The sequence below is a fragment of the Rhipicephalus microplus genome, chromosome 5, assembly GCF_043290135.1.
Source record: "Rhipicephalus microplus isolate Deutch F79 chromosome 5, USDA_Rmic, whole genome shotgun sequence".
NCBI lineage: Eukaryota > Metazoa > Arthropoda > Arachnida > Ixodida > Ixodidae > Rhipicephalus > Rhipicephalus microplus.
Window position 1 is genome coordinate 123399957 of NC_134704.1, and position 16540 is coordinate 123416496.

The 16540-nt window shown below is 46.2% G+C and overlaps 1 protein-coding gene across 3 annotated transcripts in view; it reads right to left on the reverse strand.

Moving 5' to 3' along the window:
- Nucleotides 1-16540, reverse strand: part of LOC142817922 (trafficking protein particle complex subunit 10-like) — a 91771-nt gene that overhangs the window by 26650 nt on the left and 48581 nt on the right. For all 3 annotated transcript variants that reach the window (XM_075895884.1, XM_075895883.1, XM_075895886.1), the window contains exons 15-18: nucleotides 8854-9138; nucleotides 5966-6146; nucleotides 4040-4155; nucleotides 628-956 (exon numbers count right to left, since the gene is read on the reverse strand). In XM_075895884.1, the coding sequence (XP_075751999.1) occupies nucleotides 628-956; nucleotides 4040-4155; nucleotides 5966-6146; nucleotides 8854-9138 (911 nt within the window). The remainder of the gene's footprint in view (nucleotides 1-627; nucleotides 957-4039; nucleotides 4156-5965; nucleotides 6147-8853; nucleotides 9139-16540) is intronic.

Below are 16540 nucleotides of genomic sequence, written 5' to 3' on the forward strand. Positions count from 1 at the left end.
GCGCACAGGTTTCGCATTACTGTAATTGACAACCTGTAAATATTGTTATTTTAAAATATACTATGCTCTGAGCACATAAGCCGTTATGACAAGGATTTAAACTTTAAAAAACAATGAATCGGTGTGAGTGAAATATGTTCACCAAACTTTGAAGTGAGGCTTCGCAGAAGTGCAGATTTCTCCTGGACAGGTTTTTTCTTGGCTTAGGATTCTTCTTCTGCAGTGAAATCACCTTAACAGGGGTTACACGCGGATTAATGTACATCTACTTGTTCTATTTATATACTTTGAAATTTTCTGTAACTTAAATTTGAATCGATGCAAATTCAAATACAGATGATTCATTTGAATATTTGAACCAATCGAATATACACACAAGCTTAAAGAAAAGGCATTAGGAGGGTGCAGCAGAAGTGGTTCCAAAACCTGGTAAGTAAGCAGGCAGGACTTGTGCTGAATTGCCATTCTGTACTTTCAGACTCTCGTCTATGTATCTTATAATGTGTAAATAATTGGTTATGTAGTAACAAAACAGACTGATTGATTGATTGATTGCAGTGAAGACAGCAGTAGTAAAATGATCAGCTAAGACGAGCAACTGAGAAATAAATCACATAGTGCGCTCACCGCTGCTCGCAGGTCTGCAACCGGTGGGTGCATGCAAAGGGTGCCAGGAAGTGGAGCGCCACTGTTTGAGAGGAACCTGGAACATTCACGCCGCCTGGGTCTTCCACCGCTAGAGCCACGTGGTGTGTGGCAGGTAAGGTCGAGGGTGCCAGCGGCGCCTGGAGCACCAGCGAGAAGGTGCGCCCTTCTGCAGACGACGCGCTCAGAGCGGGCTCTCCGACTGGCACGCGGCAGTCGTCGCAGAAGGGTGAAGACAAGGAAGACGATGGAGGCAGCGGACAGTCGGAGCTTGCGTCTTCAGTTTTGGAGTCCGTCTGTCTATGGCTAGGCTGCGGAGGTTTCACCATTTAAGTCTAACTGATATGCTGCTTTCACTTTGCAAACTTGCAACGCTCATACAGTCAATATTTATATACAAGGTCGCACCCAACCCAAAAAATTTGCAGCTTAGACTAAAAGGAGAAGCCCTGGCAGGAACAGCAACATATTCCCCAGATACACACAGTCGTGTTGGAAGTCTTCACAAGCTGGGCTTGTTGAAGCTTCGAATACATCTTGCAGCACGAAAACAAAAACTTAATGACGGAGCACAAAAAAAGAAATGAAAAGACCGTAAGAATACTAGGCAAACAACTAGTTCCAACGAGATAGTCGAGTTCTTTTAAACTGAAGAGCAGTAGCAACTAGCCAGATGTACCATAACTCACAATAATATGCAGATACTCAAGAAAGCAGTCGAGGATGGTCTGTGGTGGTAATTAGCCTAACAGGTAAAATGAGGTGAATAGGAGTTTATTAACCATATGACATAAATAACTTTTTTATTGGCATTAATTTCATTCTTCTATATTTATCACTGTTGCTTTCTCTGAGTTTATCATCTGTTATATGATAGGATTATTTATTTGCTTGCCTGTTTGTTTGGTTGTTTGTTTACTTGCTTATTGCGACAACTTTAGGACCCACTGGGTGTTTAGAGGGGGTTGCGTGTGGGTATAATATACTACAGTGAAAGCTCGTTAATTCACACCTCATTATTTCGAAATTTTGGATAATTCGAAGTGGTCGCCGCAGTCCGGTCCGCAATGCATAGGAGACCATGTGTAAAACGATTCGTCAATTCGAACAGAAATTGCTGCCTCTACGGATAATTCGAAGCACGGGCCGCCGAGCGTCATCATCGTCAAACACTAGTGGAAGCTTTTACGGTCGAACGATAGGTGGCACGACCAGTTTTTTCGAGCTTCAAGTGGCCTCCGAGCAAAGGGCGAGCAAAGTATGGCCTCCAAAATCCAGGGAGCAATTTTTTTTTTTCCGTAGCCCTCCCGCTATCTCAGCGCCTGGCGCCACTTGTACGCGGGACCCACGGGACGCTGAGGAGCAGGCGGAGTAGTCCTAGCAGTCCTAGGCCGCTCCCGGCAGCGTCACTTTGTTCCTCGAGCACGTTGTTCGTTCACGCCATCAAGCCGTCTTATTCCGCATCGAAGTTGCAAGATGCCGCAGGGAAACTACTGCGCGAAGACTGTCAAGGAGAAGGTGGAGATTTTGCGAGAGGTTGACCAAGGGAACTCGAGCAAATACGAAATTGCGAGGAAGCACGGCATACCTCCGAGCACGTTGTCAACCTACATACACAACAGGACGGCCATTGAAAACGCCTATGAAGCGGAGGATTTTGGCGCCAGTCGAAAAAGGCTAAGGACAGCGAAGTTCCCGAAACTGGAGTCAGCTTTGATTATCTGGGTTAAAGAAATGAAAGTCCAGAGTATCGCATTGAGCTGCCCTATCATCATGGCCAAGGCAGCCGATTTCGCCCTGCGCTTGGACATTGAAGACTTTGTCGCCTCCGAGGGATGGTTGCATCGTTTCAGGGAGCGGCACAATCTCGCATTCCGCACAGTATCCGGCGAGGCAAAGGAAGTGGACGCCGAAACATGCGCTACTTGGAGAAGCGACACCCTGCAGCAGTACTTGGAGAGCTACTCAACACAGGATGTGTTTAACGCTGACGAGACAGCGTTATTATTCAAGTTGCAGCCAGACAAGACGATCACCTACAAGGGAGACAGCTGTGCCGGCGGCAAGCGCAGCAAAGAGCGTGTCACTGTTCTGGTCGCCGCAAATATGACCGGTACAGAAAAGGTACCCCTTTTTGTGATTGGCAAAGCACTCAAGCCACGGTGCTTCAAAAACATTCGCTCACTGCCGACGGAGTACGCCGCAAACAAAAAAGCCTGGATGACAGGTGACCTATTCAGGAAGTGGGTACTGAAATTCGACAGGCGAATGGAACTGGGCGGCAGACGCGTTCTTCTTGTCGTCGACAACTGTTCGGCGCACAAAGTCGACGTTGAGCTGAGAGCAACTAAGTTGGTGTTCCTTCCAGCAAATACAACTGCGGCCCTACAGCCAATGGACCAGGGTATGATAAGAAACATTAAGTGCTTTTATAGGCATCACGTGCTGGAGAGAATGATTTTTTGCGCGGGCGACAGGAAGGACTTCGGCATTACGCTGCTCACTGCCATGCACATGTTGGTGCGCGCATAAGAACAGGTGACCGCGACCACAATCGCAAACTGTTTCCGCCACAGTGGATTTGCAGCTGGAAGTGCGCAGGATAGTTGTGACGTCGACGTGGATGGGGCTGAGGAGCTCATGCCAGTGGCATTGCGCGACACTCTTCGGGGCGTACGTTTTGCCGATTATGTTAAAGTTGACACCGGTGCATCGGTGTGTGGTGCCCTGACTGATGAGGACATTATCGCTCAAGTAGCCGGTGCGCAGCCTGATGCTGAAGGGCCAGAAGCTGAGGAAGATGAAAATGATGAAGCGCCTGTGCGCCCGTCAGCTTCTGCGGTGATGGAGGCACTTAATGTGGCGCGTCTCTTCTTCAGCTTTGAAGAGGGTGAAGAGGATTCCCTGCGCTGCGTCCACACGCTGGAACAGAGAGCCGCAGCTGTGGCATTCAGAGAAAAGAGGCAGATGGTCATCACCGACTTTTTTGGCCAATAAATACTTTTTGTGATCCCACCCCCGAAATCCACCCATTTTTGCTCACTTTTATTATTTCGAATTTTGTTTAATTCGAAATTGCTCAGCATTCCCATGGAATTCGAATTAACGAGCTTTTACTGTACGCATGAAAAAAACAGAAATGAAAGAAGGCATTCCTATCATAACTTCCCAAAATGTTACAAGCTAATGGGCACTAGTATACAAAAAAAATAATTAATATAATAAGAAAAAGAACGAACATTTTCAAAAAAGAACATTTTCAATCTGTGACAGCAGAACTAGCATACAGAAAGTAGTCAGTAATGGCTGGTTTGGATGGTCATTTTGTTTGGCGGGTATTACTAAGCAACTCTGGCACTTTGGACACTCCAGGTAGTAACAATAGACAGCATACCCTGATGAGCAGTCCTTTGGATACCTTCAGGTGAAGCTGGTGCTCGGCAGTGAGGGGAATACTGCCGCAAGTCAGCACCACCTCTAGCCTCTGCCGCACGCCAGCCAGAAGCTCACCTGCATGGGCGGCAGGAGGACAAACCGTACAAAGCTCACTAGAGCGAAATTTTACCATCACGATTTACGGCTGAAACGCGAAAAAAATGCCACTCAGATTCTTATGCATTTGCCTAAGGCGACTCAAAGGCAAAAGCCATCTTCTGTTTCTTCTCAGTCAGTTGTACTGATGCCCCTCCCCTTTACTGAGAACATTCTGCATCCAAGGTGATTTTGCATTGCCTCTGGGATCGGAGGCATCGAGAGTTTTTTAAACCTTACATGGTTTTGTAGTGCCTCCGAGATCAGCATACTTTCACCAAGCGAGAATGCCATGTGACAGCAGCACCATGTGATAGTTGCTTTACGCGATGCCTAAAGGTGAGGATGATGAAAATTATTTTGCATCACTCATGTTCACAACAACACCAACGTTGACTCTGCACACTTGATGAGGCATGTAAGGCATCTAAATTGTATTGTACAACAAGGTGCAAGCAAGGTGACTGGCTCAAACACAACTGCACTGCAGTGAAACATGACTGCTATAATGAAAAAGACTAATGAATTAATATAATCTCTTGATACACAATCACGTTTTATGCTACATTGTAATTAAATGGGATAACAAAAAATATACCTAACTGACACAAAAAAATATTTCTTTTTAAATCCCTAATAATGTTGCAAGGTACCAGTGATGTTCAGGTGCCCCTTACTTTGGCACTGACCAAGAAAGACTGCTGTTGTGTTGTTGAGAGGAGGCTTAGACTGGACAAAATGCAGTTTGTTTATTCACAATAAACCCGCAGCGCTTCCCAAGATCCGCCTACCCTAGGCCCTCCCATTGCATCTCTTTAAATAACAAAAAAAAAAAGAAACATTGCTCGGGGTCTTCTCAAGTTCGTGCACGGTGCTTTCTAACGAGGGCCACGTTCACACAGCCCGAGCATGGCGCAGGTATGCCTCTAGTCATTGTGGTCTGGAACACCACGGTCATCAAGTCATAATGCTCAGCAAAGTTGAAGTCTGTGGCGAGGACTTTAAGCTGTATATTTGGGACCTGTGCCTGTTGATAAGACACTCTATGCAGTCTCTGTCTGGGTCCTCAGAAATGGCTTGCGCCCACCACATGCTTGTACAAAATGCCGATGGAGACATTCCAGCCTACACCACAATGCATTTCTGAAGGGGCGCTTCCGAGGGGAAACCCTGCCAAAGCCAGCTAAAATAACACTGACCACCAGCTTTCGTCTATTGCTCAGTTTTGTTTATATGAGTCAGAGGCGCTGCATCACTTTGTCCAACAATCCCACTGGATACCTCACAACTGTTGCATATAGTCAAGTCTTGATCCCTGTAAACATTAATGTTGCACAAACACAATCACTGACTGCACAAACACTATGGTTTTGCCTGATTATGCGAGTCAGCACACGCACTTCACGAGATTAATAGCCTATTATTCATGTTGCAATTCTGTAAGAACAAATAGCTTACTTTAGAATTTCAGTAGCAATTTCTATGTCTACATGCTGCTGTATTGTGTATTCAATATACAATAAATGCTCACTAAAATGTGCTTGCCTCTTACACAGTGCCTATTTGAGGCCTGTGAGCTTCTGAATACTTCTCCAGCCCACAGTGCATTGCTTGTGCCATCTCTCGCTCATTCCCCTTACTTTGAGGCATGCCTGTTGCCCCTCCTCTCCTCACAGCCCGACAACCTAGCCACAAAGTCAAAACTGCCAGTCAAGCACACCACAGAGGTGTGTGAGGTTTGACAACTGCACACTGTCGCACCGTCCTCCTGGGCACTTGTCACTCTCACCCTGTGGGAAGTGCAGTGCCACCTTAGGGCTGTCATAGTAAACGGTGAAAGCGGGCGGCCGGGTCATCGAGAGCTTCCCCGCCCTGCTCGTGAAGCTCCCGCCCAGGGTGAGCTGCGCCAGGCTGAGCTGCTCCCAGCGCAGGTCTAGCTGCCGGCCCACGTAGTAGCCCACTTGGGACACCTGCAAGGTGCCAACAGGTGCTGTTTGAGAGAAGACTACAGAAGAAACCAGATCATGAGGCTTTACAATAGATGGTAATGAAAATAATGGTACTGTCGATAGCACTGTTTTAACATTTTGAGCGTTTTGGCCGTATGTGCACGGCATTGCCTGTATGTTTTTTAAATGTGTGCCTTTTCTTTGCATCAAGCATCGTAATTAGTAGGCTTGTGCAAACGTTCGAATGCTTCAAACGAATAGTTGAGTATTTGAATTTGCTTCAATTCAAATTTAAATTATCGAATATTTTTGAAGTATTCACAATGAATAATGTTTTTTCCTTCCATTCCACAATGAACGAATAAATGTATATTAATCCGCATGTAACCACTCGTAAAGATGGTTTCACTGCAATGTAGAAGTGCAAAGTCGTAAAAGCACCTATCCAGAAAAAATTCGTTTTGCTGCAAAGCTCCTTTTTGAATTTAAAGGGGCCCGGCAAGACTTATTGAGCATGTTCATAAAACGCTGCCGATCGGTAGTCGAGGCTACCGAGAACACGTGGAGCAAATAAATATTATAGCACAGCATGCGGCCTGTAATTCACAATAAATTTTCAAAGCTAAAAATTACTTTTTTCCCGCGGCAAATGACACTACAAGCTCAAAAATCACTTTTCAAAGCCAAGAGGGAATATACGGCTCTGGTCACAGCCATTGGCTGATTTGAGTATGGTGCGCTCGTCGTTACCGGGACTGCCGCGGGATGCCGCTGCTTTTCCACGAGTGCACGTGCGAAAAAAAAAAAAAAAAGGTGCTCAAGGTCACGATACACGTGTGACGAATTTTCTATCGCCGTGCCATTTCTCTCTGCTTAGCTTCCAGCTATTTTGTCGGGACGAGAAGAGAAAATGCAATTGCAGCGTGCGACAAATTTTTGGAACTCCGCTCCTACTGAAATGATTCTATAAACTTTGCGACGGTAATTTTCTGAGGCAACAAGCATGTTTACTGGCTCCATGACTACTTGAAGAAGTGTTGCAGGGCCCCTTAAAGGAACATGTTACCCTCAAATCAATTCTTCAGTTTATTATGCTTGTTATCATGTCTTATATGCTCCAAGTATAATAAATTTTAAAACGTGAAGGATGTTGCAGGTTATCACTCGCATCCTACCCAAACAACTACTAAAGGTTATTTCGACTTCCTTTGAATGGAAAAAAAAAAAGGCATTTGCATAGAGCCCTTATTTCAATTCAAAAGAAATATTGTGCAGGTTAGTTAGGTGATAATAAATATTCCCTTTTTTTATATGTCATACATACGATTTGAAATCGGTTCGAAATTATTCTATCAAAATCACTATTCTCTTCGAATTCGCTTCGAACCTAAAATTCACTATTCATACAAGCCTAGTAATTAGGCTTGCGTGAATATTCGAATGCTTTGAACATTCAAATGAATAGTACAATATTTGAATTATTTCGGTTCGAATTTAAAATATTAAAAATTTCTAAGTATTTGCAATGAAGAAATAGGTGTGTATTAGTTTGCATGTAACTGCCTGTAAAAATAATTTTACTGGAGTGTGAAAATGCTAAGCAGTGAAAGCACCTAACTAAAAGAAATGTGATTTGCCTTGAAGCCCCACTACAAATCTAAAGGGGCCCTGCAGCACTTCTTGAGCCTGGTCAGAAAACGCTGCAAACCAGTAGTCAAGGCTACAGAGAACACGTGAGCCAAATATTATAGCGTAGCACACGGCCTGCAATCAAAAGTAAATTCTCAGTCAGCTAACAATCGCTTTCTTTTCTATTAACAAGTGACGGATAAAACTCAAAAATTACTCGTTACAGCCATTGTATCAGTCATTGGCTGACTTGAGCATGGCACGCTCGGTCGTTACTGAGGCCCCCATGGGAGGCCGCGACATGTCGATGCGTACATGCGTGATCCCACTAAAAATCCGCATATTCAAAGAAAAAAATAAGAGAGAGAGAGAAAAAGTTCTCAAGGTCATGAGTCACGCGTGACACATTTTTTTTTGCCATGCCATTGCTCCCTCCTTAACTTCCAGTGCTCCCGTTGGGACAAAACAAGAGAAAATTCAAATGAAGCGTGCGACAAATTCTTGCAACTCTGCTCATTCTGGATGTATTCTAAAAATTTTTGCGGCAGTGGATTCATGAGGCAATAAGCTTTTTTGGTGAATCAATTCCACGGCTACTTGAGAAAGTGTTACAGGAGCCCGGTAAATGAACATATTACCCTCAAATAGATTCATTATTTTTTTAAGCCTAAAGGCTTGTTATGCCGGCTTATATTCTAAGTACCATAATTTTAAAATGTTATGTATTGTAAGGTGATCACTTGCATGTTAGGTCATTATAAATATGCCCATTTTTCTTTATATGTCATACATAGCATTCAAATTCGATTTGAAATTATTCGACCAAGATGACTATTCGCTTCGAACCTAAATTTCACTATTCACACAAGCCTAAATGTAATGCTTTCATCAAAGTGTTTGGCTGCTGTAGTAGGAAACACACTGAGATTAAGGAAAGACACAGTGATAACGCAGAAGGTTCCATTCATCATTGAGTAATGCATCTATCTCCTCCTTGACTACTAGTCCAAAGAACTGGCAAAAACAAGTCGTGTCCACATATTTATCTGGACGTTGTGCCTTAAGCATACAGTATGCTGTGTTCTGTGCAACCCCCCACCTTGTGGTGGAAGGTGAACCGATTGGTTCCTGGCACCAGGTCAACACCTAGGAGCTGGAACTCGATGTCGCCACTACCACCAGTGTTCGTGAGGCACGGTGCCTGAGGCGGTACAACAGGCAGGTTGGAGCACACCAGCCCCACCGATCCTGCAGCATGGTGACCGGAGGTTCCTCGACCCGCGGAGGGACTCGATGTGGAACGTGGTGTCAGCACAGCCATGCGAGGACTCCACCCGCCAGGGCGACCACTCGATGCTAGCCAACTCCACCGGCCACGCTGTTTCTGAAAGTTTTAAAGCACACCGACGGATGGGGTACCACATTTTCACATATACTATAACTCCTGCAAGAAATACTCATAAGTGCACGGTAAAGTCAGGGCACGATTTACACACTAATTTCATTGTTCAAGATGGCTTTCAGACAATGCTTCCCGGAATGAAGATGGCTTCACAGCAATAAGCAGTGGGGTCTTTCTCTCCCTCTTTTTTAAAACTTTTTTCTCAAATTGCAGTTAGAGGTGCTGTTTATATTCGCAATGACCACGAACTATGGGTGGTTGCTGTGTGATTCAAGACGACACCTGCAGAAGGGTCTACCCGTTTGTTAGCATAAGAACAAATAAAACGTGTGGACGTACAGCTCGTGCCACTTTCAACTGACAAAGTCATGAGTTGCACTGAAATAGATATGAGACCGAAATACTTTCCCAAACCATGGGAAGTAGAAAGTGCTCGCCACTTAAATATTTGCTGCAGCGTGAAAGTTCATATTTCAGCTCCATTACCAATGAAGCTTTGCAAAACCCTGTGTGCGCTACAAAAAACTGCTTGGACTGCAATATATGTATGAACTGAACAGCATTTCAAGATAGTACGTAAGGAGGCTTCCCAACAAATTCACCACAGCAGTAGACCACTAGTGAGTAGCACAATCGCTGCTGCACGAGATCGCATTTTCAACATAATTATAGTTTGCAAATGTATTACATCATTGTCACTACTTGCACAGTCAAGAGCACGGAGTAACTTCTTCAATGGAACACAAGCATTTAACATCCCATTCAGTAGCACTTTTGTCACAGTCATGCTCAGACTCTAGCCGTGCACAACGCACGGCACTTGGATGTTGCAGGTTCAATCAGCATTATAGAAACATTAATTTGCTAAGAATGCACCACAGATGCTTTTCGCACCGTCAAACTTTTTGAGGTTGCAAAAATTTGTCTAACAACAATGCCGTTCAGAAGGTACAGGTGAAGTACACAGAAGTTAGCCGAGTGGCATGGATTGTGGCCGCGACGGCACCTTTCATTGCTCTAATCGTTTTGCTTTGCCGGTCAAGCCTGAGCGTGTTGGCAGCGTGCGGTGCTCCACGATAGCTGTGCCACATGCAATACGCAAGAAAAAATATGCTTGTGTTTTGATCTTGCTCAACAATATGATACATTATATACAATCAAAATGGCTTGCGAGCGTGAGAAAACAATAACGTACGGCGGGACATGAAGTGCAACTCACTCCTTGTGAGTTAGCAGCTGATCGTTCATTGATGCTGTCACTATCAGTGCTTTCATGGCCTTCTATGCCCAGTTAAATATCCTCGGCGCCAAGATGGTTCCTTTCATCTTCATTGCTGAAAGCAACTTGAAAATCCTTCATCGAATGACTCCGACCACCCTGCGATACTATGTTAATGTCTGGGCATGGAGAACATTTTGCTCTCAATTCGGTCAACAAGCAAATCACTTGCCATGTGCTGCCAGCTATCAACAAGCCTACAAAAACAGGAGACACAGCCCTGAAAGCAACATAGGTGAAGGACGGAATTTAGAGTGTTTGCTCTACAATTATGATGGAGTGAGTGAATCCCCGAATGGCTGAAGCTTCGCTCGCTTGATTCATAACAGCACTTTTCTGGAAAAGGACCAAGTGTCTTATTTTAAAGTATTGTTAGTTTGAGATTGCTCAATCCCAGAAAATCACATCACGAGCCCAAGCAACTTGCATACAATGTTATGGGATGCATGCACTACAAAAAGTCTAACGAATGATATATGTAAGTAAAACAGGATGAGCTTCAACTGAAAAGGTCAGACGATAAGATTTACTTGACCTATGTCGCAACAGAAAACCTTGCAAAGCTGATATGTGCATGCTGTGGGCTACCATTGAAAGCACTAGTTGCCATATTTTTTAACGAAAACTTCGCATCTTGCAAGAACGAATCAGATTTACAGTATCATGAAGGACCCGTTTGGTCAACAATGCTGGAAACATGCAAAGTTGTAATGTTCGTTTCTTGTTATTGTGATAACACTGAGGCTAGCACAGCCAAACAAGGCAGCGAGTGCGTAGTGCTGCCAATGTGTTGTCTACTAACCCTCCTTGAGAGAATGCTCTTGAATTCCACTTGGTGGCACGACAGTTCATAGGCATTGCGAATATGAAGTCAGGTTACGTTCGAGGAAATACGGCTATTCAGGGACGTAGGCAAGATTGTTCTATGTATGATGATTCAAGAGCAAACAAAGGAATGTGTGGTTCTCTAGCACCCCAGTGAGTTGCATAAAGCATGAAGCAGTACAAAGAAATGTGAAGCATCACGGCGAATCACAGTTAATTGCATGCACATCTTTGTAGTCTTCCCTTTTCTTTGAGCAGTGCGAAAACCAAGAGCTTCTATGTTTGAATTTTGAACAACTGTGGACAGTACACAACCATAAAAAGTTACTTCCCACTCTCTTTTGAAAGCCGTCGTGACACAAGTAAGACAAATCACAGAAGACCGAAGAATAAACAGTCAGTTTCGCCGCAAGTGCGAAGCAACGAATGCGATAGCAAGATATTGGAATGTGACACGAAGATCGACAAGCAGCTCTATAATTGCAGCTTCCCTCTGAAGCACAATGAAGGACGCTTCAAAAGTACTTGCAGATCTACACAGGATAAGCGTGAACTAACCACTATCACAGTTGCTACACCGTTGCAGTTGAGCAACACGCTGCAAGTGTCGACAACGCAGAACCCGACACTCTTCGATATTCCTTCTTTTTTTAAAGTATGGCGCACAGAATAACCCCTCTGCATCTCCTGCTATGTGATGGTGTCTGACGCAAGGTGTGTGCGGTTTCCTTTCTTTAGTTTCACATCACGAGTGGATACAGAAAAGGGGCCCCTTTTTCGTGTGCGTCTCAAGGGCAGTTTCCAAATTTAAAGAAAATGTTCAACACCTAGAATACTCATCCCCAAATGTAGAACACCCAGAACACTCATCCAAAAAGTTATAACAGAGCTTGGCAAGTATCGGCAGGCACGTATAGTATGGGCATTTGTTACTTACATCGTCATCATCCCTGCATGATCACAATCACCATCATCAGCTTGTCTCTTTGTCCTCATTGCCACTCTGGGTCATCATCATCGTCATCGTCTGTGTACTGGCTCTGCCCGTTCGTTTTGCGAGGTCTTTCCTCAAATAAATGCTGACGCAGCCAAGACTACCAAGACTTCATACAAGGTCCAGCAGTAGAGGTCCAGCAGGTGCAGACGTGGGGAGTTTACGATGCTGGCATGGGTAGCAGGAGCCGACGTACCGTGCTACACTAGAAAAAAGGCCAGGCCAGTAATAACGACATCGAATGCGGTCAAGAGTTTTTTTAAAACCAAGATGACCAGCAGTCAAGTCGTCGTGGAAGGCTTCGAGCACCTGAAGTCGAAGAGAGCGTGGCAGTACAGGAACCCAGCGCTGACCGTCAGGGTGATAGACGTGGCAGTAGAGAACACCTTTGTCCAGCTTAAAGTGCAGGAGTTGACGACGGAGTCGGGCGTTGGGTGGATGAGAAACTCCCGAAAAGTGGTCCATCATGCGTCTGCAGTATGAATCCGACCGCTGGTGAGAGATAAATGTTGACTCGTCGTCCGAAGAGGGTTGCCTTAATGATGCAAGCGTATGAACTTTGGTAGATGTGGCGGTTGAGTTCTCACCAACGCTGATATGGGTAGTTGGAAGCGAAAACGAGATAAAGCGTCGGCGTCTTGATGTTTTCTGCCTGACTTTTAAGTTATGTCAAAGTCGTACTCCTGCAAGCGTAGTATCCACCAACCCAAGCGTCCAGACAAGTTCTTCAGTGTAGAAAGCCAGCATAAGGCATGGTGGTCCGTAACGATTGTGAAGTGACGGCCGTGAAGATAGGGACGGAACTTCTGGACCGACCAAACCACAGCCAAATACTCTTGCTCAGTTATAGTGTAGTTCTTTTCGGCAGGGGTGAGTACGCGACTGGCATATGCAACAACTTTCTCTAGGGAAGACTTGTCGCGTTGTAGAAGAACGGCTCCTATACCAAGGCCGCTAGCGTCGGTAAGGAGGATAGTCGGTGCGGCTTCGTCAAAGTGGCAGAGCAGAGGTATAGACGTGAGTGCCAGCTTCAACAGGTCGAATGCCGTTTGACATTCTTGAGACCACAGAAAGGGGACGTTGGAAGCAAGTAGTTGGTGTAATGGAGCAGCAATAGAAGCGAAGTTCTGGATAAACCGGCGAAAATAGGAGGCGAGACCAAGGAAACTGCGAAGCTCCTTTGGTTTTTCGGGACGCGGAAAGTGAAGAACTGCAGAAATCTTGTCAGGGTCGGGCCAGATGCCATCTTTGCTAATGACGTGCCCTAAGACCTTGATAGATTTGCTAGCGAAAGAGCATTTCTTAGTGTTTATTTGAAGTCCGGCGCCGGCAAGGCGAGTCAAAACTTGATCCAATCGTTCTATGTGCTCAGGAAACATTGACGAAAAGATAATAATGTCGTCCATGTAGCAAAGACAACTTTTCCATTTCAGGCCGAGCAGCATGGTATCTATCATGCGCTCAAAAGTCGCAGGTGCGTTGCAGAGCCCGAAAGACATCACGTTGAATTCATATAGCCCGTCGGGGGTTACGAATGCTGTTTTATCCTTATCGTCTTCATGCATGGGGATCTGCCAGTACCCAGAACGCAAGTCGATGCTTGAAAAGAATTCCGCGCCTTGTAGGGAATCAAGGGCGTCGTCAATGCGTGGCATAGGGTACACGTCCTAGCGTGTGATCTTAATGAGCGCCCAATAGTCCACGCAAAACCGCACAGAGCCATCCTTTTTATGGACCGAAACAATAGGAGACGACCAAGGGCTAGATGAGGGATGGATGACTTACCGTTTAAGCATGTCCGCAACGTTTTCTCCTATAATTTTTCTTTCAGTTAGAGACACGCGGTAGGGTCGGCGGTGTACGATAGATGTCCTAACAGTTTGAATTCGATGTGCTGTAGTATTAGTGCGGCCCAGCTTAGACGAGCAAATATCGAAAGAATTTGCATGTTTCTGTAACAATGCGAGCAGCTGCTGCCTCTGTGAATATGTCAATTCGCTGCTGATAGCGGTGGTAAAGGCGGAGGAAGAAACATGCTCACCGAGGCAAGGTTCTTTGGATGCGATGGCCTGAAGTGGCGTGACAAATACAGGCTCGAAGTCAGCAACACGGGCCACAGTAGTGCCCTGTGGCAGTAAGATCTCCAGTGTAGAGTTAACAGCGGTGACAAGTGTCAAGCCATTGCAAAAACGAATGACCCCGGACGGAAGAACTATACCTTTGCGAACGCAAAGTGGTGACGGTGAGACCAATACATCCCCGTCATAGATGTCGTTGGACGTAATGCTGACAATTTGCTCTTGTAGTGGCGGCAGTTCAATGTCTTTCGCAGCGACCAGACGATGTGGCTTCTGATTGTTGTCGTCAAGCATGTAGTCGGTGTCAGCGAGGTGAACGACGCGTTGTCCACAACAAATCGCCGCGGAAGCAGATGATAGAAAATCCCACCCTAAAATTAGTTGGTGAGAGCAGCGGGACAGGACAGCAAACTGGACATGATGGCAGATGCCGTCGAAGAAAACACGCACAGTACAAAACGCGGAAGGGCGAATGACATTCCTCTGGGCAGCAACTAACGTGGGGCCATCGTAAGGCGTCACTACTTTTTTTTAAATGTTCACACAAATCAGCACGTATCACAGACAATGTCGCACCTGTGTCCACTAAAGCATCGACTCGCACTCCTTCCACTTCCACAGAAACCATGTTACACGGGCCTGATGGAGGAATTTCAGTTCTAATTCCGAATGCAGTTTTTCCTCCACAAACTGCATCCCTTAGTTTTCCGAATGAATATCAGAGGTGAATGAGGCGAGCCGAAGTGGAGAAGTGGAACGGCGGAAGGGCGAAGGCGAGCGGCGTCTCGTGTTTCATCTGTTTCGTGGTGTAGTCGATGCAGGAGGAGATGGAGACCGGTGCGGGGAAGACGAATAACGTCGACCTTGATAAGACGCCTCGGTGTACAAATCCCGTTCACGCACGTCGTTCTGATGCTCATCTTGCTGGCGCTTTCGGCAGAAACGAGATATGTGGCCGCGATAGCCACAGTAGTAGCATACAGGGCGAGACGAGCGCCACGGTGGGGAACAGAAGGCATTCGGGGCACCTGGAGATAGCATGGTCAGGTGGGCCGAAGGGTCAGGGGGCACGGAATGGTAGTTCACCGGGGGAGCGGCAGCAACTGACGCGTAGGATGGACGCGGCAATGTCGCGTGGGCGTCTATGGGAGGCACGGCAGCAACTTGAGGGTACGTGGATATGGGGTGAGAAGCAGGTGGCTGTACGGGCGCAGAGCCAGTCAGGGATGTAAGTTCCTCCCTGATGATGTCATGTAAGGGCATTTCCGAAGACTGTGTAGATCGCGGTGTAGGAGGTGTGAAGCCCATGGACCGCAATTCTTCGCGTATAATGTCCCGGATGAGGTCACGCAGATGGCCATCTGACGTGGAGTGGTGGTCGCCAATGTCCGGTTGAAGGCGAACGGAGTCCAGCGCATCAAGGCGCTGACATGTCGTCACGACATCAGCGATGGTAACTGGGTTTTGCACAGCGAGGGCATTAAAGGCAACAGGCCCAATGCCTTTCAATATATGGCGCACTTTGTCCGATTCCGGCATGGATTGATTGACACGCCGGCCGGAGTGTAAGGACTTCCTCGATGTATGAAGTGTACGATTCATCGGGATGTTGTCGGCGAGTATCGAGTGTCCTTTTCGCGACGGCAGATCGAATGTCTGGTGTCCCAAAGACGTGTCGCAGCTGCTGCTGGAAGGTACCCCAGTCAGGTAAGTCAACGACGTGATTAAAATACCATGTCTTCGCGACTCCGATCAGATAAAAAGGCACGTAACGCAGTTTGGCGGCTTCGTCCCACCTATTAGCGGCACTTACGCGGTCGCAGTCATCAAGCCAGTTTTCTACGTCTTCTCGCCGAAGACCAGCGAAGAGCGGGGGTTCCCGCTGATGTCCGTGTACGTAAGTAGGAGGGGCAGCTTGCGGCAGTGCGTGGTTGATGACATCAGTGCCGGCAGGCTCGGTCTGGGACATGCTGCTTGACAGTGGGCGCAAGCGATGGCCTGAACGAAACTCAAGGGAGTATAGAGGGCTGCGGGAGGACAGAGGACCGAAAATCCACCTCTACCACGTATGAAGTCGTCGTAGTCTTGGTTGCGATAGCGTTTATTTGAGGAAAGACTTCGCAAAACGAACGGGCAGAGCCAGTACACAGACGATGACGATGATGATGACCCAGAATGGCAATGAGGACAAAGAAACAAGCTGATGAT